Raw genomic sequence first — 25,769 nt, 5'->3', positions numbered from 1 at the left:
TCGGTCAGCGGGTTGTGAATCAATTAGTTCAAGATTTGTGAGTAGGTCAGTGGGCTGTGGGTCAACAGGACGTGACCCACCGCGATCCACCACCAACCGTGATCCACTCTGACCCACCGACTCACTCTGCTCAGTGCATTGTAGACAGCATCTTCTGAACACTAGTGAATTTATCTACATTTTACTTTCAAATGCCTCAATTTTTCTTCCTTTTTCATTTATTTCTGTTTACTTACCTGAGATGAGTATTTCTAAGTAAAAAAAGAACTTCAGGCACTTTTGAATATTGATATTTGTAATTGTAATAATAGCAATAGGACTTACTACTTGGCATCCGAGACAGTCGAATATTACACTGTTTTACTTTATTTCTTTCTTTCTTTACGTTGGCCTTTACATTGGTTTGAAACTTTCAAATTCCATCCTATTTTCCTCTGAAAAGTGTCTGTAATTCAACAAGGAAATAATTATATATGATAATTAAATTGAAATTCCTCGTAATATGGCCCAAGGTCCATGATTAACACTTCACCATTTTATATCGTAAAAGTCAGATCGTAAATACCATGGTGGGTAGTGCATCAAAGTGGGCCATAGTGAGTCGTGGGTCCAGTGGGTCATGAGTCACGGTGAGTGGTGGGTCAGTGGGTCATGGGACAAGTTTTCATTGACCTAGGCAATCTCTGCACCCGTGTGTAGCACTATCAACTATGCGAACTAAATTAAGTTTGTCAAAAATTCAACTTGCGCATATAAGAACAGTAATTTTGTGTCATCATCTTCAGCAACATTTTCATAGGTAAGAGGTATTACGCGAATCTCTTTTAAACCATTTTTTAGAGGAATACCAGATCGGCAGTAATTACGTCTTTTATTCTAGTGAGTAAATATTAAAACTGTCTACGAATATATTATGGTTTTCAAGTAAGGGATAAATTCCAGTTACTTTGTATATCAAATCATTTGGATATCTGACATTTGATATTTTCTAAGTTTTTTCATCATTTCTTCATGTTTACCACATTCTTTCCTAGTATTTCTACAACCATTGCTACTCTTGTGATTATTTTCTGTTCACTTTTAATGATGAATCATTAGTCTTTTTAAATCTAAGTAGAAAGCTAAATATTTGAATGTGTTACTAATTCATGCCGTTTTCTTTGTTCTTTAAGGAGCTTGGAATCAAAGTCAGCCTGAAGAGGAGAAGCGCTAGTCTACGTCATTCTCGACCTCAAAATGGAGCAACTCTCGTGGACTTTGACTCTCCGCGACCAAAAATCGAGCCTCCTCAACCCCGGAAGTCCAACTGGGAGGTCATCGAGCATTACAGTACCTCTTCCTCTGGCATTTATGGAACTTCCTCCAGCCTCAAGACCAAAGACGACGACATCAAAGAGGAAGACGAAACGGAAGAAGGCGAAGAAGATGGTGAAGGAGGGGGTTGTGAGGTGGAGTCCATCTTAGCTCCTGGCGGGAGTGGCTCTGATTGGTGGAATTTAAGAAAAATGATCCGAAGACTCTTCCGGTCACATCGCTTCCGTGATTTACAAGTTGAAATGTTATATCAAAGGTATTTCCTTCGCATGAACCAAAGCAACATGACGAACCTGCTAGGACTTCTTATTCTTATTTGCGTTGTCCTCAACGTCCTGAACGCTGTTAGCCCACCCAAAACTTTTAGTTTGGGGAAAAGCATTACATTAGGTATCTGTATTGGTGTCTATGTGATTCTGTTAGTGCTTCTAACGCGATCCTTCTTGAACGAAATATACTTAATAATTTTCTCATATGTGGTGTTAGCAACCTTTCTCGCAATTGAAGTGTTAATGATTCTTGTGTGTGAACCCCCGTCTGCTAGTGCTGGTGTTTGGTGTACCATGTTCTTCATATATCTGACATTTGCTCTATTACCTATACATCTACAAGAAGCTTTATCGGCAGGGACCATACTGTCCGCTGTTCAAATTTCATTCGCGGCATATCTTAACCATAGTGACAATTTTCTCTGGAAACAGGTAAGTGACTTCTTCATATTTATTGGCCTAATTAACAAGGTTCCGTTACAGTTTTTTAATACTTTTTTTTAATCTAAGGAAGTTTACTTCCATACCGAACCTATTGCTGCTGTTCTGCCAGATCATAATACTCTATCTGGTGAGTGTATTGTAACATGAATTTTACCTATTAAATGAGTACACCACTGTATCCGATCAGAAATGCTTTATAACAGGGTTTCTCAATCTGTGGGTCGCGAAGATAAGTGGAAGAGATAAATATAATTAGAATCTAATTCTGAAAAATATTTTTCAATATTATTTTGAATTTTGTTCTGATAGACATATTTTTATTTTTATACATACTGTTAGGAACAAAAAAAAATAGGTCTACTAAACATTTTCAACAGATGCAGAGTTGTTTAACCCTGACGATAACGCCCTACGCTTTTCTGACGTGTTACGTCAATCAACTACTTCTAGAAGTCAAAGGGAGGGGAAGGGAGTCCTCCCCTCTATTGGTATTTCTTGCCCGTTTAGTCTAGTCGGAGACTCCATCGGGTTTGCGTGTTACTTGCCACTATTGGAATTTCGTGTTACTTGCCACGGTTACCTTATCGCATATTTATCTGTCTATGACAGCGTGTCCGTTGCCACGCACCTGCATCTAGATTTGACCTTGAGGGGGTGGGAGTAATTTCCCAAGCAATTTTCAAAGCAAGGCAATCATCTGAAACACAAGAAACAAAGCAAATTTCTGATTTAAGAAATAGGAACCTTGTTACATTTATGCGTGTCACAAAACTCACAAAACTCGCACAAAATACAAGAAACAAAACAAGATTCTGATGAAAGGAGTATTCTTGCAAATCTACACAAACAATTGAAATTCTTCAGTAATTCGAGCGCTCATTTTGCCGTCTGAAAGCATGGAAGAAACGCAATGATTTATCTTTACATAACATTCGATCCATATTTCTAGGTGGTTCCAATAGGAATCTTGTCACTTGCGCGTCGCACGTCATAATGATTATGATTATAAACATTAATTATTTACAAAATCCAACAGCATGTCCCTTTTCTTCTTAATCAACTATTCCAACTTTTGTACGTAACTCAAACTTCTGATACATTTTTTTAAAAATCACACCCTCTTCTCAGATTCTCGAGAATTCGTTGTATTCTCTCGTCAAGCTTTATAGAAGATACTTTCATTCTCTTTTGCGGTATACCTTGCACTTGCTGTCTTATAAAGGCATGGAAACAAAATTTAGCGTCTTCCTTCAGCACCTTTACCAAAGTAAGTATGTGCGGCAAACGTTTAGATATTGTAGCGTTCAATTTGTGGTTCCATCCTTCCACTACGTTGTTGGTTCTGTCTCTCTCAGCACTGCAGTTCCAAGTACTTCTTTTAATGGCAGGATTTTCTAGCCACTGTCCGACAAAACAATCATTAAACGCTTCAACCTTGGTCCCAGGTGGGCAGTCCTCCATAATAAGTAGCCAGCTATCATCAATATACTCTAGGGGTATTAGGGCTAATGCAGCACACATTCGGATATGTCGACGCACCTCCTCGTTGTTAGTGTAGTCGTCTACAAGGCCAAGACTTTGCACTTTTCTCTATATGCTCTGGGCGAAGTGGAAGTTACAACCTGATATTTCAGCCTGTGGGAATGTAGCGTGAAGTGCATTCATTGCTGCAGTTTCAAAATCTAATTTGCACGCTTTTGGGTACTTCTCTCCAACCCAAACTTTAAGAAAAGAGAATAGTTGATTGTAGGTGACCTCCATTTTATCTGGCAGCAAAGCATACAGAACAGGTACAACTGACGTAGTCTCATGTACGCTCCCGATGTCTGCATGTACCGTGTACAGCTGTGCAAAGTGTTTGGGGAAACTCTTAAAAGTTCCATCGCAAAACTACTGTTCACTGTTTCACAGTGCTTCTCGGAGACCCTCGTAGCAAAACAAAGAATTCGTTGCCCGTCTTCCAACTTGTCATACTGCAAAAATGAAGTGCCATCTTCAAACAGGAGAAAATCACCTGAAAACATATATTGCTTGGTGTAGGTGTGCCCTGATTGATACCCAAAGATTCTCTTCTCGTTTTGTTCAGATTACCTTTTCTATTGCTGTACAAAGGAATTGCAGTGACCAGATCCAATCCCTGATTTATCGGTACAGACATTTCCTCTTGGAAGATCATACACACAGGCGTTAGGACTTTTTCCCGTGCTCTCTTCTCGCGATTTGTGAGGCTCTTTCGTATCTCGCAAGCCGCCACGTCCGGAATGCATGTGTGGTCATGCTGCACTGTAGCAATTTCACCTACTGTCCTAACTGAACCCGGACACGTAGATTTTTTTCTGTTCACACACAGCTGAAAAATGAGACCACAATAAGAAGCACGAAAATACTGACCTTTAAAAAGACTTAAATTTACACTTAAAGATTTAAATTTACATTTAAACATAACATTTAAAAGCAATAACAGTAGAAAGAGTCTACGGAGGTTGCATACCAATAATAAAGGCACGAAAAAAACTCGCAACTGGAGTTACATTGTCCATTTGCAGATTTTTGTGTGCGTTGTGTACTAATTTTTATTTAATAATATATTTCACTTCTGATTACAGTGTAGCGAGCCCCCTCTTCCCGCAAAGTAAAGAGAAGGGACTCTGGTTGTAAAGTCTATGGTTATGACGACAATGATAAAAATACCTTTCGGCCAAGCTTACAGGCGGATTTAATCAAGTGTGTCAAAGTATCAAATACATTTAGTAACCATCAATAAGAAGTTAAAACGATCAAACAAGCAACTTAATAGACACTGCCATAATTTTAAAAAACGAACAATTAATATCAAGTTCTTCTGCTACTAAATTTGAACTTGTTTAAAATAGCCGAGAAAATGCGAACAATACTAAAATAGCCCATTTAATTGTCTAAAATAATCGAAGTATTCTGCAACTATAAGTGCGATTCGCAGAGCATGTATATAAAATACAATCTGACGTCCAGGAGTCGAAAAAGGCCGGCATGCAAGAAGTGAAAGACTGTGAACTGTACAAAGAGAAAACACACTAAAATATAATATATGCATACCCATGTTGTCGATTCCATGTTCTTTCTTTGCAAATCGTACTGAAATCATTCGTGCAGAAAAGGGATTTGCCCTTTGACGTAGTTGAAAACTCCATTACGCTCACAAGAAATTAATCCACACTAGGTAATCACAAAACTAATGTTACATTTCAGCACAAACCTTAGCTTTTAAGCCTAACGCTCACTGGCGACAAAACAGTTGCGTAACTATCTTGTCGCTGTCGCCTACAATCAGCAACTTCACGGCGACAAAACAGTTTTGTACCCTCGCTCACTGGCGACGGCAACAGAAAAGTTGCCGGGCATTTGATATCACAATTTGGCGGAATTGGAAATGAACTTCGAAGAATCTGCTATTGTTTGTGTGCTAATGCTGAATTTAAGAAGGAAGAAAAGAAGAAAAAAGAGATACTGGATACATCCTATATATACAGTGAGAGATTGCTGAAGGAAAACGTTTACACGCTATATTGTGATTTACGCAATTAACCCTCGAAGTTTTTTAGCTACTGTAGAATAAATGTAATTACCTTTGAGGAACTGTTGTCTCTAGTAGCACCAGCAATAACAAAGATAAACACAAATTTCAGACTAGCTGTATCACCTGAAGAAAGGCTAATAGTGATATTAAGGTAAGCATGTACTATGTGTGTATTAGAATGATTTACATGTAATATAAGCGTTAATAATAATTAGACACCTAATGACATTGGTTCTTTTAGTTGTACTGTGATATCAGATACAAAATCTAATAGGTTTCGGTGGTAAAGCGTTCACTTCTGGTGCATAGGATCTCTGGTTCGATCACAGCTCGCGCTAAGTGGGGTTTGTGGTGGACAAAATCCGTGTGGATGGGTTTTCCCATTTCCGCCCATTTTCTTAATCTTGCCATTTCATTCATTCTCATCATACCGTCTCCTTTAGCCTACCCGGCAAAACCGTGGAACAAAACTCCAAGGTTCCATTTAATTTTCATTTCAAAATGTAATAGACTCCTGTGTAAATACCTGTGTTATTATTATTATTATTATTATTATTATTATTATTATTATTATTATTATTATTATTATTATTATTATTATTATTATTATTATTTTGGCTGGGAAGTTCATTCCAGTTTCTCTCAATAGCGAAACACACTTCCTCCTGCAATTTCTTCTTTCAATTAATATCTGAATAATCTTGCTAACTTTTTTTTAAATATAACTCTGGGTGTTTCTCCATTTCATCAATTTTTCATTGTCTTTATCGCTAATTAAAGACATACATGTATTAGCTTCAATTGCGAACATGTTTTTCATATTCTACACACGAAGCGAACTGTTATGTGAAAAAACTTGTAGAAAACATCTATTTCTCTCTCTCTCTCTCTCTGCTTGGACGTACCTCGGCAACTTTTCTGTCGCCGTCGCCTCAGTGAGCGGACTCCCATAAGACTCAATGCATTTTTACATGTTGCGCAACTGTTCCGTCGCCGAGCTGTTGTCCTGCTGTTGCCCTGCTTGGCGACACCTCGGCAACTTTTCTGTCGCCGTCGCCTCAGTGAGCGGACTCCCATAAGACTCAATGAATTTAGCGAGAGCAACAAGATAGTTGCCCGACAAAATGTTGCCAGTGAGCTGTAGGCCTAACAGTTCGTTCCGTGTGTAGCGCGTGAAAAGAACTGTTCACAATGGAAACTAATACATTCTTTGATTAGTGACTAGCATGTCTTTAATTAGTGATAAAAACTATGAAAAATTAATTGAGTAAATAGAGAAACGCCCAGCATTAAAGAAGAAATAATATAAAGAAGAAATTGTGGAAGGAAGTGTGTTTCGCTGTTATAAGAAACTAGAATGAGTTTTCAAGCCAAGAAAAAACAACACAGGTAAATTACTTCCACCCCCTCAAGGTGAAATCTAGATGCAGGTGCGTGGCAATGGACACGCTGTCATAGATAGATAAATATGCGATAAGGTAACCGTGGCAAGTAACACGAAATTCCAATAGTGGCAAATAACACCGTGGCAAGTAATACGCAACGCTCCATCGGTGTGGCTTGGCTATCCTTAATATGTTATCAGTTATGTTGTTGTTTTCTAAATTTAGTTCGCCCAAATGACGTGTGGTGTCTCTCTTGACGTAGGGTGTAACTTACAGGGATTGTATTCCCACGTAATTTTGACGCACGGTGTAGTTGTACGACTATTTTATGCATATTTGTCAGGTGAATGAAACAGGAAAAGGTCCCTTAGAAACGTTCGGTTATACTTTTTTCATTAACCAACTTTGTAAAGAAATATACATATTCGACACTTCTGTGTTTGTAATAAGTATATTATAAGGATGGTCCGGAAGTGGGCGTACCCCAGTGTTGGGTAAGTTACCTGTAAAAATGTAACGCGTTACAAGTTACTTTACTTTCTCTTAAAATGTAACGCGTTAGTAACGCGTTACTTGCCCCCCAAAAGTAACTGTTACTTTACTTCGAAAGTAACGCGTTACTAACGCGTTACTTTTAGGTCCGAAACTTAAAAAATATGAAAAAAATTATGACTTCAATTTTCCGTACTACTATTACTAACGCTATTATTATTATTATTATTATTATTATTATTATTATTATTATTATTATTATTATTATTATTATTATTATTATTATTATTATTATTATTGCACGTTCTGAATCGCTTTATGTAAATGAAAGGACAAATTTTTACTTGATATATGAACATTTTCATATAATGTAACATTGATAAAATAACATACTGTGTTACTCGTAGGAATGGACACGAGCGAGTTTTCTTAGACACTCGATTCGACTAGAAACAGACATCTTTGAGCTCGACCCGAGAACTCGACTCGAAAAATTTCCTTCAACTCGACTCGAATTGGGGTCGAATTTCGAGTTGACTCGAGCCAAATCCGGTGTGTAGTTTCGAGTACATTATTCAAGTATATTACATAGTATAATTATTATCAATGACACTACTACTACTACAACTTATTTATTAATTATTATTATTTTATCAACACTGCATATAAAAAGAAAGATAGGCGGTTTGTATTTGAGTACTAAAAAACTAGTTGATTGCCAACCTCAGTAGTCGTGAAGTCTAGGAGTCAAGGACATTGTTCACGAGCTTCTGAATTTGGGTTCAGGGTCTAGGTTGAGTATTCGGACTTGAGCCAAACACTGTTAAAAGTTAGAGGGCACTGGCCAAATATCAGTTTAGAATTGTCAACGACTCGAGCAGCTCGGCTCACAGCTCATTCACTATCGACCCGAACCGAGAAGTGAGCCGAGCCAACAGCTCACCCAACCGACTCGGCTAGAGCCCTCGGATCAGTTGAGCCGAACCGATCAAATGGCTCATCCCTACCAAGCCAGCTCGAGCCGACGGTTCACCCCAAGTGAGCCGGCTCGAGCCATCTTCTCAGTTGAGCCGAGCCGAGCTGAGCTTGTTATTTTAAAAAAAATCTCTTGTGGTCTCGCTATCGAGACGACACGAGATGCGACCCGTGTCCCTTCTCGTGAGCAACACTAAAAGTATTCCATATTACTGTTTAGCTTACATTTCTCACGGCTTTCGTTTTCCAGTGTAATCAGGCCATGATTTCAAGACGACTTAAAACGAACGAGCCATTTATAAACTTGACTGGACTCGAAACTCGATGCGAAAAACTGAATCGGCTCGGAACTCGACTCGAGGATATTACCCTTGACTTGACTCGAAACTCGACTTGAATTCGAGTCGAGTCGAGTTTTAGCTTGACTCGTGCTCATCCCTATACGTTAGAAAAAATGGTTGCTTATTATTATTCTGTTAAACTAATTATATAATAATAACAATGTTGTTCTGTAAAATTAAAAATAAAGAATATAGGGAAACATTACACTACTCTATAATCAACTGGACTCTAGGATAAGCAAACTGATCTGAAAGAACTCCAATATTGATACCATCAGCAAACTATTTTCTAGTAATAAAGTAGACCTGTTCATTAGAACACAGTTTATTCATATTAACACCTTACTGTAAATCGTTAATTATTGCACCCTAGTTGTTGATAAATATTTTCCGCCGGAGGACTTCAGACACTTTACTTTTAAATTCTGTCCACCATCACCCTCAGCTCTTAAGAAAAAAGTATTCTTTCAAATGTTCGAACGGCAAAATATTTTCGTTCTCCATCTTTATAAAAACAACACCAATCAAAGTAAAATAGACTACTGGTGTCATTGCACTCCTAGTTCACTCACTGAATGTATTGATTTGGAGCTTTCAAAATCTACGACAAAATCTTCCAGGTGCTTACAAACAGTACACGTGATTTTCCCTAAGGCTGTCCTCATCTTCAAAAAACAGCAAGTGGCACTACGAATTTATCTGTTTCTCTGTGTGTCTGTGACTGTCGGTCACTGGCATACGTAGTTCATGCTCGATTGTTTCATTCTGAGAAATTCACTTACAGGAAAGAAACATTTGTTTCCGAAAAAAAATATACATATATTGTAGTTACTCATCCGAAATGTAACGCAAAAAAAGTAACGCAAACTAGGTACGTTACTTAAAAATTAGTAACGCGTTACCGTTACAGTTACTTTGGGAAAAATGTAACGCGTTACTAGGAAACGTTACTTAAAAAGTAACGCGTTATAAGTAACGCGTTACTTGCGTTACGTTACTTCCCAACACTGGCGTACCCTACCTTTAGTTTGAACAGTATAGTGTTAGTTGTGGTAAAATGTCTGTACACAGTTACCTTGAAGTCTTAAGAGTCATAAATATAGGTATGATCACCATTCATGTCAATGCTATATGGAGTTTGATCACACATTGTTGATTACTCCAACTTCACTGCAAATAACTGTTACCAAGCAGAAAACAGCAGAAAACAAATGAACATGGATAGCAATGTTGCCAGACAATGCCAAGCAACGTTACCAAACAAATATGGGTAAAACCTAAAACTGTTAGAAAACACCAATTAGGGGTACACCCATTTCCGGACCACGCTATATATAGTTCAACATAAGAAAACAAACAAACAAACAAACAAACAAATGTCACTCAAAGGTGTTAAACCGTCACGAAGTTATGAAAAAATGTAAGTATCAGTAGGAAATCGTTGCCTATAGACCGTTCGCACAAGTATTGTTTAGTTTGGTAGCACAAAACAAGTTCGAAAAACATTTTAAAAAAATAAATCGACGCCAAAAAATGCGATAAAAATTGCAATATAATGTCATGTAATACGTCAATATTAGCCTTCATTTTTAAGATGGTGCAACTCCCATTAATACATACGAGAAAATATAACTGTTATTTTTTGATAATTAACGGACTGATGAAACCGAAATATAAATTTCTGTACAACAACAGAGAGAAAGAAAGCAAATGGTAGTTGATGCAAGTTGTAATGACTGTGAACTCTTTTGAGCTGTGTTCTCTCGGATTTCCTTTCCCCACACTGGTAATAATTTTAGGCTACCAAAAACAATTTTGTTTATTACTTGTACTACAACGATACTTGTATTTTTAACTATTTTTAACATCTTTATTTGTATTTATGGGCAAAATGTACTTTAAAATTAGGCACAAGCTGTTCAAAAAAGGAAGAAGAAGAATATGCAAGAATCGGTTGTTATGCGATGATATTTTGTTATGATAGTGATTCGACGATATGAGTTAGTTGTCATAGCAACGAAATATAAATAATATACATAACAGGTATGCATAACAGAGGATCCATTTCGTGAAATCTATATGTACAAATGTTTAACTGGTTGATATTTAAAGATTGTAAATGTTTAACTGGTTTCGTGCTATAATAAAAAGGTAATATCATGGCGCAATGTGTAAATGGATTTCGATAAATCAGTAGCCTTAGTTATATAAATATACAAACTGAGGGCCTTACGTTATAATATGTCAGTCTGTTTTATCGTAAATTGAAGTAATTGAATTTAAGATGATTGCTATTGGCAGGAACTAGTTCTAGAGAATAACGCTGACCGATATGCAACATTTATGGAAAACAATTTGGGGTAACACGTCTTGAAATCGAGTAGTGTACTTAAAACGATATTTAGTAACGTGTTATTGTCAGAGTTAAAAATCAATTTAAATGAAAGAGGTATTATACGATATGAAACTAATGAGAACTACATATTGAAATACCAGAAAAATACAAATGCAAGAAAACTTGCTTATTGAAATACATTATAAATTAAACACAACTATTTCGCAAACTAGATGTGTTCGTTGATAAATCAACAATTGACAAATTATTATATCGGCGATAGTAAAAAGGACTGTGTTTGTTTAGGATTTTTTTTTTTTAACGAATAACCTTTTTTTTTCAGCAAGCTGGGCCACTATAAAGGTAGATTTTTGGTGTGGGATTTTATTTGTTTCCTAAATTTGGAATGTAAACAAATTGCTTTTGATTTTTTGGTGATACTGAATATATGTATACACAACAATGTAAAAATGTACAATATGAGGTAACTCAAAGTGGCGGCCTCTCGAAAATTAAAATCCTCAATAACTTTTTTAACAACTGTCCAAGTGTTTTTAACCAAAATTAGAAATTACTTTATTTTTTTTAATCATATTATCCAAAATTAAGGGAGTTATGAAGTTGTAATATTTTCGAATGGACTCCATTTTGAAACAGTATGACGGATCGAATTCGATACTTGTAATATGAATGGAAGACCAAATTTGATTTTAATCCATTCGCTTTTAGGGAAATTACTGGATCCACTATATACAAGAAATTGATTTTACTATTATAGAAATAGATGCATATCGTGAGATCTCCGCAGTAGGTATATTAAAAATCGCACACAAGCTTATTATGAACCAGAAATCATAAGGGGGTCGCTGGCAAGAAGATGTGATAAAATGGGTGTTGTGATAGGAATTAGGTTGAGAGAACCTTTGCTTTATAACATCCCCCGTTTTTATGTACTTAATCAGGTGTTATCGGAAATTTAGCACTGTTGAAAAACTTAGATTCTACTACTAAAATTAATTTCTAAAAGTTACCAACTAATGCATAATTAGGGTAAATGAAAAACAAATTACTTCAATTAAAATTATTCCTTTATAACAGAGTCGAAAGTTAAATAACAACAGCCTAACGGTCATTGGATTACCTTTTTAAAATTCATTGGATATTGGACCAAGGAAACAAGAACATGAGGAATCTATGTATTTTAAATTAATCTGGTTCTTGTAATAATGAGTATGGCTATTTAAACTTTACATTAAATTTGAATGCTGTATTCAATATGTTCTCCAGATAAGCTACAAGTATCGTTCAACTATAATAATTTCTCCTTAAAATAGGAAAGCAATAATTCTGCTCATAACAATTTTTTTAATATTCAACTCACCAGATAATAAACTATCTCGCTACAATAACTTGGCATCCAATAAACTATACGTATAAGAGCTAATAGCGGTACACTATACAACATTATACACTTTATCACAATTTGTCTTTTGAATACGATCGGTTGCATTATACGTAGTAAACAGCTAAAGCAGGAATCGCTCGAATCGGCGCGTTACTAAAGCATTAGTTCCAAATTTTGCCACCACTGGCGCTATAAGCTACTTACAAACCTTAGCAACCAAAACGCCTACGAATACTGAATGTTTACTATTCTAATATGAATGTTCGTTACTGAATTATCTATGTCTGTCTCTCTCTCTGTGTGTGTATGTCTATTATTTGGGAATATTTCCAATTTTGAGCACTCCATTCGATATAGCATCAAAAACTATCTGAGAAAGTGATGGGATTTCTCGCGTCACTCTTACCGTTCCCGAGATATTGGTAAAAAAAAAAAATGGCCGATTTCCGGAGATTTAAGAAGCCATACCGTATCTTCTGGAACCGTAAGTTATATAGAGAGATCATATTGGTGCTGATCAATACTTAAGAGGATGGTGAACATTTTACTGTCAAATAGTAACCGGTGGCCACTGGACAACTGTTCACTGTTCCTCAGATATTGGCCAAAAAAAGTTTGCATTTCGGGAGATCTAAGGAGCCATATCTCGGGAACCGTAAGTCATAGAGAGATGATATTTTGCGAATTTTTTTCAATTTTAAGCTCACATTTTGAGCATGTGTCTTTGCAAAACAATATATCGTAGAACGTTTTAACAGAACTCTTGAAAAAAGATGTGGAAAAATTTAGTACTCAAGAAAATTATAAATAAATAGATATGTTACAAGAATTGTTTAATATAATAATAAAGTACATAGAACAATTGGTATAAAGCCTGTAGAATTTAATATGAAAAAATATTATTTTCAAATTTGTTCTGGTAACGCTCTTGGAGCATTCTCAACTGGTTTTATCTTCCAATTTTTTAAATATGTAAATTAGTGTTGTAAATAGAAAAAAAACGGTTCGTATTTTTTCAGAAATTTAAGTTTTTTTTAGAAAAAAAACATTGCCTCTCGTTTTTTTTTTTTAATTTCGTTTTTTTTTCAAATAGTCATTTGTAATGCATCTTACGTCAATTTAAGTATGAAATATTTTTATGTAGGTGTAATTACCGTAAAATGCAAAATAAATTATACGCTAGATACTGATACGCTACAAATATTTTACAATTTACATGAATATCATACCTATTAACAATTCGGGTTTTTAGCAGTTTTCATCACTATCAACTAAGAAATAAAAGTAGAAATGAAATTTTGTTTTTTCGTGAAAGCAGGCCTTTAATAAGTACAAAAATAATGTCACGAACAGTATCCAATAACTTGTCTAAAGGTAAAAACTAATACTAATTTGCCTTATAGTATTTTTCTAAATGTCATATATAAATAATTTGTCGATTAGATATATATGATATGCAGAGCCGACTCTAACATATATGCAACACGTGCATTTGCGTGGAGCGGCAAGCTTGGATGGTCCGGCAAAATCTGTCATAAGTAAATTGTAATATCCTATGTGATGTGGTAAACAAGCAATTCCACATCAATGTTTACAAACACCTCCACATAGTTCGGCAAGAGGATCTCCCACCAGAAGGACCTATAATCACATGCAGACGACGGCTTCTGGCCCCTCAAACGGAGCAGAAGACGACATCGGAGCAGAAGCGCCACCGCCACCCAAAGGACCCTATAAATTGGATGGACGAAGGCAAGCCAGGAGATGGGATAGGCGTAGTCCCATAGTAGACTAGAGGCCTGGGGTTAGGTTACTCCAAGAGTCCCGTAGCAGACTAAAGGAGGGTCTCCAGAAAACTGGTATCGAGTTAACAGAAAAGTTAACTCGATACCAGTTTTCTGGAGACCCTCCTTTAGTCTGCTACGGGACTCTTGGAGTAACCTAACCCCAGGCCTCTAGTCTACTATGGGACTACGCCTATCCCATCTCCTGTCTTAGCCTGCTGCGGGGCTCTGTCTGGGAATTCCAACCTCAGCTGCTTAGCCTGCTACAGGGCTCTGTTGGAGATCCTGTCTGCGACCTTACGGTCAAAGACCACCTATAAATCACCTTGATTCTAGAGAGATCAATTTGTATAGTATTTTGTGAAAATACTTTTATAGAGGAAACTTTTTATAATAAAAACTGCTGGTGGAGAGTCGATTCCGGACGCTCTTTTTATTAACTGCTCTACCCAAAGATCCTATATGAGACAAAGTTTTACAATATTATTTAAATTAAATATTTCTTGTTGGAAACAGACTTCATGAGGATGGTAGTTACATTTACTAAGCTGACCTTCTATTTGAATACTACATTCATAAATTAAGTTTAGGTTGCATTAGTTTAAGGCCACATGGACAATGCTAAAGCAAATGGTCGAATAAATCCGAGCACAAATTGCTTGATTGTTTCAAATACAAGAATTCAATTCTCGAATAGTAGTGAATATCTGTTCCATGTAGTACGTTATCACAGTTTTGATATGAAACTAGTCTTGTTTTTGTCAGAAACAAGTTCCTTATCATTGAAGATAGAAACAAGTTTTTTTTTTAAATGTTAGAAGATATAGAAGAAAAATAAAGAAATAAAGATAAAAGAGCTAGTTGCACTGGAATTGCAAACTTATACATTGAGATTGAAGCTCGATAGTGAATTCTATAAAAAGGATTACCATCTTTCCTCTGCAGGTGTGTTTGCTTTATCTTTCACTAACATAATAGATTAATATTTAAAGAAAAATAAACAGACACGACGGGATTGCATTTTTAGTAAGTATTTAAGCCTTTCTGAGTGCGACTGCACTTACCATCACCTTTGTTGTTCATGCTGGAGTAGCATACTTAAAATCATGACTTAAGATTTGTTCTTTCTGGAGAAAGGGGGAGGCGGCAAATTATGGCATTGCACGAGGCGACAAATTGACTAGGACCGTCCCTGATGATATGTATATAAAAGACATGAATATAGGATGACTCAATTTGAAGTAATGCAGGGTGTTTCAAAATTAATATTAGGGTTTTGAAACTTTGTAGTATCTATTACAATTAACTTACAATTATAAATATTATATCAAATGAAAGAGCAACTCAAACAGTTTTGTACTCACGCATGTACATGCATTGTTTCTTCTGTCTGCCGTTAGAAAGAGCAAGTAGCAAAGATGGAGACTAGAGAGCAGAAAGCTTTTTGTGTTTTAATAAAGACTGAATCTGTACAGTGCAACCGTCTGTGTGAAGAATATTAAGGAGAAGCTTGTAACTACGTCTTTATCGTTTGCAGTTGCTACAGTCTAAAGCCTACAGATTACGGTTTACATGCCAATTTCGCAAGCGAAATATTCCTGCATAACAATGAAGATTTTCTGGATCGTGTCCTCTTCAGTGATAAATCGACCTTTCACCTAAGAGCTAATGTGAACACTCATAATGTTTGCAAGCTCCCTCGTGGCTAAGCGGTTAGCGTACGCGCCTTCGGCGTGGGAGACCCGGGTTCGATTCCCGGCGGGAGCTCATGTGATTCGGATTCCACGTTAATCAGTAGGTCCACGTCTCATATAGCCTGGCTGCTGAACGGGACGCTAAACTAAAATCAACTCAACTCATAATGTTTGCATCTGGCCGTCAGCAAATCCTCAGGAGATAGTACAGTTGAAACGAGACTCCCCTAAATTGAATGTGTTTTGTGCCATATGGCAGAAACTTTATGGACCTTTCTCGCCTATCGACTAGATGTGTGCCGTGTGACGAATGAATCTCACATCGAACACTTGTAGCAAAGACTGTTTGAGGTGCTCTTTTACTTGATGCATTGCTTATAATTGTACATAAAATGTAATAAGTACTACGAAGACTTAAAGCTCTAAAATTTATTTTGAAACACCCTGGATTTCTCACCAACAGTGTTGGAACTAAGATGTAAAAAGGAGAGAAAATTTTCCTTAAAGTTATTGTTTACAACGATATTATTATTAGTCGAGACTATAACTACAAAACAACATGAGTTACAGTAGTCAAAATATGTAATCAAATGTATACTCGATGGCCTAGGTGGCCAAAGTGGCACACACGGGTTTAATCCGCTCCTGTGTGGACACTAATTAAGATATCGGGATATTATTCTTGCAAAATATGGCTGGACTATAATTTATCATATTAATTTATTTTTCTTCTGGTGTCGAATTTCCTTTTCAAATTTCACCCCAGTCAAAAATTCGAGAATTTTCTAATTTCTAATTTACTTTACTTCTTTTTTCCCTGTAGCTTCCTTAGTTGTAGAAAGACATCCTTAAGACTTGCCAGGGAGATATCTCGGATGGATACCTAACTGTTGACAACAATTGGACGGGCTTGCGCGCAGTGTTGCCAATTAGGGAAATTTAAATTCTCCTATATTTGGGCAAAAAATTAGAAATTTTTGTTTATAAATCGGTATTTATACGTCCGAGTGCAAGTCAACTTACGCCAATCGAAAAGTTGTCCTTACTTAACAAACGCAAGTGCAGATCGTTACAATGGGGTAATTAGGGGGCGTACGTAAAATTCGTATTTAGGTTCTAACCCTTGATTTTTCTAGTTTTTGCCTACTTTTCTGTTTACCGCAATATATTTTTGGTAATTAGAAACTTTATTCCTCAAATATCGCCATCATACTTGTAGGATATATTAGTGGTGTACCAATGTTTAATTTAAGATAATTTGCGTCTGTCTGGTAGCAGTGTTGCCAGCTACAGAAAATTTTAATTCCAGATTTTAGGGGGAAATTTTGGAAAAATTATATGTTTTGTCTCTATTATTTCCCTCTTGTTGGCTATATCGAAACAAACGTACCAGTATTTGGAAGTCTCGTCTTTGCTCTACACAACGCACTATAGACAGTTTCAATTAGGGGAAGTACAGTTGAAGTTTACAGTAGACCTTGTTCTCTAATTGGAAAGATAACTGATTTTCTTAAAGGTAGAATGAGATATTTTTTATTGACATGCTTACTTTATTAGATATCGTCACAATACTTGTTGGATATATTAGAGGGATACCAAAGCTTATTTTAAGATAGTTTGTGTGTGTCTGATGGTAGTGTTGCCAGCTACAGAAAATTTTAATTCCAGATTTTAGGGGCAAATTTTGGAAAAAATTCCCTTTTTATTTCTTTTATTTCCTTCTTGTTGGCTACATTCGAACAAACGTACAAGTGTATAATAGCCTCATCCTTAGCCTATACAGCGCATCACAAACATCTTCACTAGAATAATTAGGGGAAGTACAGTTGAGGTTTATAATAAACCATTTTCTGGAAATGGTAAGAAAATGGTGAATTTGTGAGGTAGAATGAGATTTTTTTTTTTAATTTCATACTTACTTTGTTATATATCGCCATGATACTTGTAGGATATATTCTTGGGGTACCAAGGTTTACTTTCAGATAGTTTTCGTCTGTCTGATGGCAGCGTTTCCAGCCAAAACAATTATTCCTGCTATTAGGTGAAAAATTCGGAAAATTTCCCTTTTCCCCTCTATTATTACCCTCTTGCTGGCTGCATTGAAAGAAAGGTACCACTACCTGAAAGCTTCCTTTTTGCCCTACAGAACGCACCATAAAAAGTTTCAATAAGATAATTAGAGAAGCTGTAACCTCGGCATATTTGATTTTTGGTTCTGAGGCCTAAAAAGTGTCAAAATTCCATGTGTATGACAGAATTTTTTTCTCTCTTTGAATGGAAGCCAGCGACTTCAGGATTTCACTGTACCTTGTCAACACGCCAAAGATTTGTTTAGGTGACTTGAACTCATATAGCAGTAGTGGTGCTAGATATAAATAATTTTGAAATTCGGTTTGGGAATTTTTTGTAAATTTTCACCCCTACATTTCCCTCAATAATTTCCCACCCGTTGGCAACAATGCAATGCAACTTACACCAAAAAATACCCACTTCTATTTTCTAGAAAACAAGACCTTAACCATATCAATCAAATGAATAGTTTTTGAGCAATAAGTCACTAACTGGAAATGTAGGAAAACGCCAAAAATGACCTGGGGCCGAAAGGAATAATCGCACAATTTTGCTCGTATAGGTACAAAGAAACAAATGATTTGTAAGTTACGAGTGCTTCGACTCAAGTTCTGTTGATTATTTCAATAATCTGCCACATAAATCAATAAATAGTAGTTGCCAGAAAAAAAACAGACTTTTGAAAAAAAACATGAAAAAGAACGGTGTTTTTTATTGAAAAAAAACTTCACAGAAAAAAAACCGTTTTTTTACAACACTAATGTAAATCAATACAATATACAATATATACGTTTAAAAATTCGGTATCTAAACTCCGGGGAATAGTTCCTCATATCGGATGAAAGAAAAGAGTTCTAATAAACACAGGTCGAAGAAGCTTCCTTTTAGAGTTAGAAACTGCCGAAAATTCGAAATAACACTCTTTAAGACTCCCTGTGACTTGAAAACTATAAAAGCTATCTAAAGCAATTCAAGAAATTACTCCGGAACTAATACGCTCTCTATATAAATATTTATGTTTCAGAATTCTCCGGCAAAATGAATGTTTAATTAGTTCTTGTAATTGTATCCTCATGTCCCAACTTACTTTATACAATTCGTTATCGCCAATGCAAAAAAAAAAAAAAAAAAAATGAAATCTAGTTTTACGTCCCACGGTTATGCCGATTAGGCTAAAGGAGACGGTGATAATGAGAAATGAGTGAAATGGTGGAATGAAGGAAGTGGGAGGAAACGGGAGAACCCCGAGGAAACCCACGAGCACGGTGTTTGTCCACCACAAAGTCCACACGGTGCAAGCTGGGATCGAACCAGGGACCCCAAGCACCGGAGGTGAACGCTCTACCACTGAGCCACCGCGCCCCCGTTATCGCCAATGCAGCAGGATGCTACTGACAAGATATTTAGTTAGTTAAATTGGGGTTAGCGTTCCGTTCAGCAGTGAGGCTATATGAGACGTGGACCTACAGCTTAACGTGTAATCCGAACCACATGAGCTCCCGGTGTGACTCGAACCATGGTTTCCCATGTGAAAGGCACGTACGGTAACCGCTTAGCCACGAGAGAACTCATAGATATTTAGAAATAGTGCTTATTAGTTTCTGTGTAATTACTTGAACTGCTTGAGAAAGAACCTATACGTTTTAAACAAGGGCGTTTTAAATCGTGGTGTTTCGCATTTTCTGAGTTTTATAATTAATGACGTCGTTTGGGTCTTCAGGGGCGTTTGACACAAGAGTTTAAGATATGTATACATTTTAATCAATAATTTAATAATGTATTAATGATACCATTCCAAACGTAGCTGCATGTGTCATGGTGTTAAAGGCTGTCCACGAATGGGACGGGATTTCAGTGGTCCGGCTGCTGCTAGTCTGCGACCAATGGTGCAGGATGACGCTGGGTGTCCCTTTGTGTATATTCAGATGATAGCTGCAGATGATACGCTTGGGTACAATATGCCAATCCTTCCTAGGTGTGGTCAAACATGATCGACTGGAACCTTAACAACGTGTGTGGCTTGCCCCATGTTCCATTTCTGTCTAATATCGAGCCACTGTCTCATCCGAATTCCCTTACATGCCTGAATATTGCACGATTCGATCAGACAACTATATAGAGACACACAAACGTTAATACTCACGCGTACGCGGCATTCTGCGTGGTCTTTCACAATGCTCAATAACTGTCTGACGCTGCCCTCACCACTGATATACCCTATCAGGCCTGATAAGACAGTTTCATGTTGATAACACTAACTCAGTCTGATGGACATTCTAGCTTTCACAGATCAATTGCAAGTACAACCATTTGTGTCCACTGATGATATACACATGTAGGAAATTACGTCAACATTGGACCATTACGTTACTGGACCATTGCTGCTTAACGTTGGACCATTGGTGCTTACTGTCAACGTTGGACCATTGGTGCTTAACGTTTTTGTCAGTCAGTGCATTATTGTTATTATTATTACGAGTATTAATGGAAAATTGAAATTATTTATATATATATAAAACCCATCTCAAAGTTTGGAGCCCTTAAAAGTAGAAGTATGACAACCCACCGCCCCCCCAGAAGTCGGTCCTGGATCCGCCCCTGTTATAATGTAAGAAGTACCATGTATTGCGTGTAGTTATAATGTAAGAAGTACCATCGCCCCCCTCTGGATCCGCTCCTGCATTATAACTACACGCAATACATGGTACTTCTTACATTATAACTACACGCAATACATGGTACTTCTTATATTATAACTACACGCAATACGTGGTACTTCTTACATTATATACCCTTATGTGCATTTTCTTTACATTGCATAAGATATACGAGGGTAGATTGGAAAGTTCGTGGTCTGACTCAGAAGAAAGTAATTATTTTATGTTTGTATACATTAGTTGCGTAGCTATATTCGTTGGTAGTCACTATGAATTTCTCTACAGTTCTAGATGAGGAGTTTCTAAGACGCTAAGTCGGCGCAAGTGGCGGAAATGCGTGACATAGAGAAAATCACCAGGACAATAAGCGCATTCATACGTCCCTTGCAACCATGGCAGAAATTCATACCTGTGAGTTGGAACTGTTGCAGCACCCGCCCTATTCACCTAATATAACTCCCTCGGACTTTCACTTGTTTAGAAACGTGAAGCAGTTTTTGTGGACGTCAGCGATTTTCTTCGGATGCAGAGGTGAAAAGTGCAGTACTGGGATATTTTGCAGGGCTCCAGGAATCATTCTTTTAAAAGCGGTATAGAAGCGTTATCGGAGAGGTGGCGTAAGTGTATCACGGCTGAGGGGGATTACGTGGAAAAATAAAACATAACTTATCCAAATATTTTCTAATTTTGTAGGTCAGGCCACGGACTTCCCAATCCACCCTCGTAGTTGCCCAATTTAGTTGTCAAATTATAAACAAAAAAACAATATTTTAACCATAACTCATTTACAGTTTTTTTTTTAAATATTAATTTCAGGAAGCGTAAACTATTTACTACAATATTAAATCGCTTTCCTGCGAAAATATTTTCAGCTGTCGTGGAATTTAATTCTTTCTTTTTCTTTTTCTTTTTTTGGATAATTGAAATGGAATTTCTTTCATTACACAAAAGATAAAAGTGTATTCTTATATTGCTTTCAAAAACAGAAAATTCTTTATTTCTTTACTGTTTAATTTTCTTCCTCTTATCGATTTTGTATTTTTTTATTTTCCTTTGTTTTTTATGCATTAAAAATAATAATTAATACCATTATTCTACATTCTTTTCAAAGAACTATATTATATTTAGATTTTTTTTTTTTTTTTTGGATTAGAGAAGCTAACTTTCTCGTTTTTTAAAAACAAGTTCGATTCTTTTGTTTTGTTTCCTTTTATTTTGTTTTAAAAAAAGGTTTAAAAACTCTTGCTTATTAAAAAGAGCTTGAGGAGGTTTCAAAAGCCGCAGCGGAAATACCCGGCAGAAATGCAAAAGGGCGTCTATTTAATTGCGTTCACGTTTATTTGTTTTCAAAAGACTACTGTATAGGTATTCTTTCTGAGAAAAAGAGAAAAAATTAAAGTAGTAATAATAAAAAGACACAGAGAGAAAACTTTATGTATGAAAGTAAAAGTTATCTGAGATGACACAAAGCCACAAAACGTAAGACGTATAACCAGGGATAAAAATGGATCTGAAAAGGTGGAGGGGCGGTAGGTTGCGGTATGACGCCACGCCGTCTCCCCGGCCTATCTTTGCCGATTTTAAATTTTTAGGAACTGGGGGGACGCTGTAGATATATTTTCGCCCGCGTCCCTCCGCACTTTTACCCCTGCGTATAACGGTCTACAAAAGTCATTCTACAGTAAAACTTCTTTCAAGGTCTTTCACTAAATCTTGTATTCATGTATTCTTTATACAATATGCATGTATTCGTAAGCGCGTTGTTACAAAAAAAAAAAAAAAAAAAAAATGCAGGACAAACGATATGCGCTAAGAATACCTCCAAATTAAAGTTCCACACTTATTATGATTTTGTTTATATGGCGTTCCGAAACAATACTTGCGAAATCTCTGAGGTAATTCCTTGTTCCAATTGTTCTCGACTGGTGTATCGTGCAGCTTCGTGGCTGAGATGTGTAGTGCAATTTTTACAATTTAAAAATACACTTTTTTATCCTTTCCAGAACGAACATAAGTCTAGACTTTCTACAGTACATTTTATTTTTTTTTATTATAAAGTTTTTAATAAAAAGTTAAAAAAAATAATCTCTGGTGGACACTGAAAAGGGTCTCGCATTAGAAGTTTCAATTTCTTCCGGTAGATGGCAACGCCTGAAGGATGATTTCTACAATCTACAGACGCGATGTGTAACATGAATTACCTTTGTTTCAATAGTAGAAATGGAATATTGATAGTCCTTGTTAAAGTTTGCCTTATCTATTAAAACATTAACGAATTAACTCCATTAATGAACTTTTCTGATATAATCAATCTATATATCCACTGTTAGAAAAATAATTTAAAAAATCCCTTTCGTTTAAGAGTTACGTGGAGTAACGGACGGATGTATATACTTATGTAATAACAACACAATCTTATATGGAGAGCACACTAATGGCTAAGCGGCTAGCGTACGCGCCTTTGGTGACGGAGACCCGAGCACGATTCCCGGCAGGACCTCATGTGCTTCGAATTCCACATTAAGCTGTAGGTTCATGTCTCATACAGTCTCGCTGTTGAAAGGAATGCTAAATTGAAATCACAATCACAGTCTTATAGACACTATAGTGATCGCGAAGACTCGTGAAGCTTGACTTAGATTTACCACTTTCATCACCCAATAGAACGCAAGAGTGTATCCCAATCGTCAACCCCTTACCCATGAAGTTTGGCCAGTGTCCTTTCTCGCTCTATACAGAGAACATCCCCTCAGGATACAGAGTTGTCAAATTGTCGCTAAGTTTCGTTTTATTACTATTACTATTGTCGTTATTTTATGCTTTTGCTATTAGTATTGTTACCATTTAATTCGTTAATTGTTAGTGTTGGTGTTATAGTTTCTTAAGTGCTTTTTTGTCCCTCGTTTGTCATGTCCTGTAAGTTTGGCAACGTTGTTACTGTACTTCTGCTGTTTCACTTTTTCTCAAGTGTGCGTTCGGAAGGCAGCTCCACGAATTGTACCGAATTCTTCCGATGCACCTTACGTGACGGAAAGCAGTTCTATGGTTTGTGTAGAGCACAGATTTCACTACTGTGTGTACAAGGAAAGGTAGCTTCTGACAGCTGGGTAGATCACGTGGAGTACTGGAGACGCTGTTGCCAGAGACTCCGCAACAGAGACAGCAGCTCTGACGACAAACCTAAGACATTTAATAAGTCGTCTCAACTACCGGCAACAGCGCGGTCAGTGACCTTCGTTGCCTAGCAACAGCGTGAAAGAATACTATTCTGATTGGCAAACAATCCTCCCTCTCGTTTTGTTTACAACATGTGCAGCTATCAGTCAAAGGTCACCTTTCAGTAACTCGATAATAGTCGTTGCGGTTACTATAGCTGCATGATCGTAATAAATTTTCAGACAGGCGGTAGCAGCCAATGCCTGCAACGACCAATTTTGAAGTAATCTAACGTATACGTCTCGTGATATTATGAATGTTCAGTAAAGTGTGTGTCGACAGAGAAAAAAGGTTGGAAACCTGTGCCTTAATCCCATAGTGAGACTTCTGAAATAAGTAGACCATGTGCATAGTATATCAGAGTATATATACACACACACAGAGTGTTCCAAAAGTGTGAAAAACCGTCGTATTTTATTAAAGAAAAGAAAACTGAAACATTACGACTGATTGGTTATAAAAGAGAAGAGACCAATGTTTTTGAGGAAGTGAGTTTTAGGGTGCACTTAAACTGTCGTAGACCCGGGTTCGATTCCCGGCGGGAGCTCATGTGGTTCGGATCCCACGTTAATCAGTAGGTCCACGTCTCATATAGCCTCGCTGCTGAAAGGGACGCTAAACTAAAATCAACTCAATCAATTAAACTGTCGTAGATCTTGATGCCTACCATTTTCAAACTATTTCAGTGTTCTTGAGAGAGAAACAAGAGACTTGTGATACATCATCAGAGCTACAATCTACAATCTAACAGAAAAAAAAAGTGTGAAATCAGTGAAATCGTTTTGCAATAGCCAAAAGCAATCATTATATTATATTCTTTTACAAATAAGAGCTGTTTTCAAGAGGCTTATTTTGGACTTTTTGTTGAACTTGACAAAACTCCCTTTAACTGGTGAACAGATCCACTTGGAGACACAGCTATGGAAACACTTTTAAAATGTTCGAAATCGGTGACAGCATTAATTTCCAGCAAAATAATTAATTGTAGACTTTTGAATTTTTATTCTGTATGTGACTACACAAATAGCATTTAAATATCGATTTTGCTACGGTAAAAAAAAATATTTTGTGAAATGTAACGAAAATCAGAAGGAGCCTTCTTTTCGAATTTGTCAACATTGATTGATCGAGCTGAAGAATATATTTAACGTTTATATTTAAAATTCAAAATATAGTTTGGTTGCTGCATATTAAAAGCGGGATTAACTAACCAAACTCATCACTATCAAAACGCCAAACATGTATTTCAGACTTTGACCATTTTTCCATTTTGCAAATGCTCCTGCGTACACTATAAGTCATTTACTCGGTAGCTTGTATATCACATCGTCATTAACAAATCATATAATAACTTCCTCTAAGCAATAAGTAAAAACTTTTTGTGACTTATTGAAACGTTCCGGTTGCGAGCAGAAGAAGAACGAACATTTTTACCAAATTAGCTTCTTTCCAATCCGACAATAATATTGACATAATAGCGCACCAACAGGGGCGTACGCAGGAATTTCTTTCGGGATGGGTCTAAAGCGTTTCGGGGCTCCAAATACAATTTGAGGCTAAATTATATAAAAATTTCCAAAATTGCCCCTAAAAGTAGACTACATTTACAAAAAAAAGAAGGGATTTCGGGGGAGCGGTCCCTCAGGACCCACTCCCTGCGTACGCCGCTGGGCACCAATACTTTTACGGAGCGCCGCGTCGTTTACTCTTTTCCAACAGTTTTCCTTCCGTCTTGCTCGTTCAGAGCCCACTTTCTATCAGCGCCTAGGACAACTGTCCCGCTCTCCCCATCGCCGCAGCTACGGCTCTGATGCTATTTTCAAAATTATTAT

The 25,769-nt window shown here is 36.7% G+C and overlaps 1 protein-coding gene across 1 annotated transcript in view; it reads left to right on the top strand.

The window, feature by feature from the left end:
- LOC145668954 (adenylate cyclase type 5) overlaps positions 1–25,769 on the top strand; it is a gene marked incomplete in the record, with an annotated part of 459,372 nt that overhangs the window by 165,277 nt on the left and 268,326 nt on the right. Inside the window, 1 exon segment of the mRNA XM_081737245.1 lies at positions 1,173–2,015. Within this exon segment, the coding sequence (XP_081593371.1) occupies positions 1,173–2,015 (843 nt within the window).

Source organism: Thermobia domestica, chromosome 13, assembly GCF_964235325.1.
Source record: "Thermobia domestica chromosome 13, izTheDome1.hap1.1, whole genome shotgun sequence".
Classification (NCBI taxonomy): domain Eukaryota; kingdom Metazoa; phylum Arthropoda; class Insecta; order Zygentoma; family Lepismatidae; genus Thermobia; species Thermobia domestica.
Note: the sequence above shows the minus strand (reverse complement) of the source record. Positions and strands in the feature narration are given on the sequence as shown.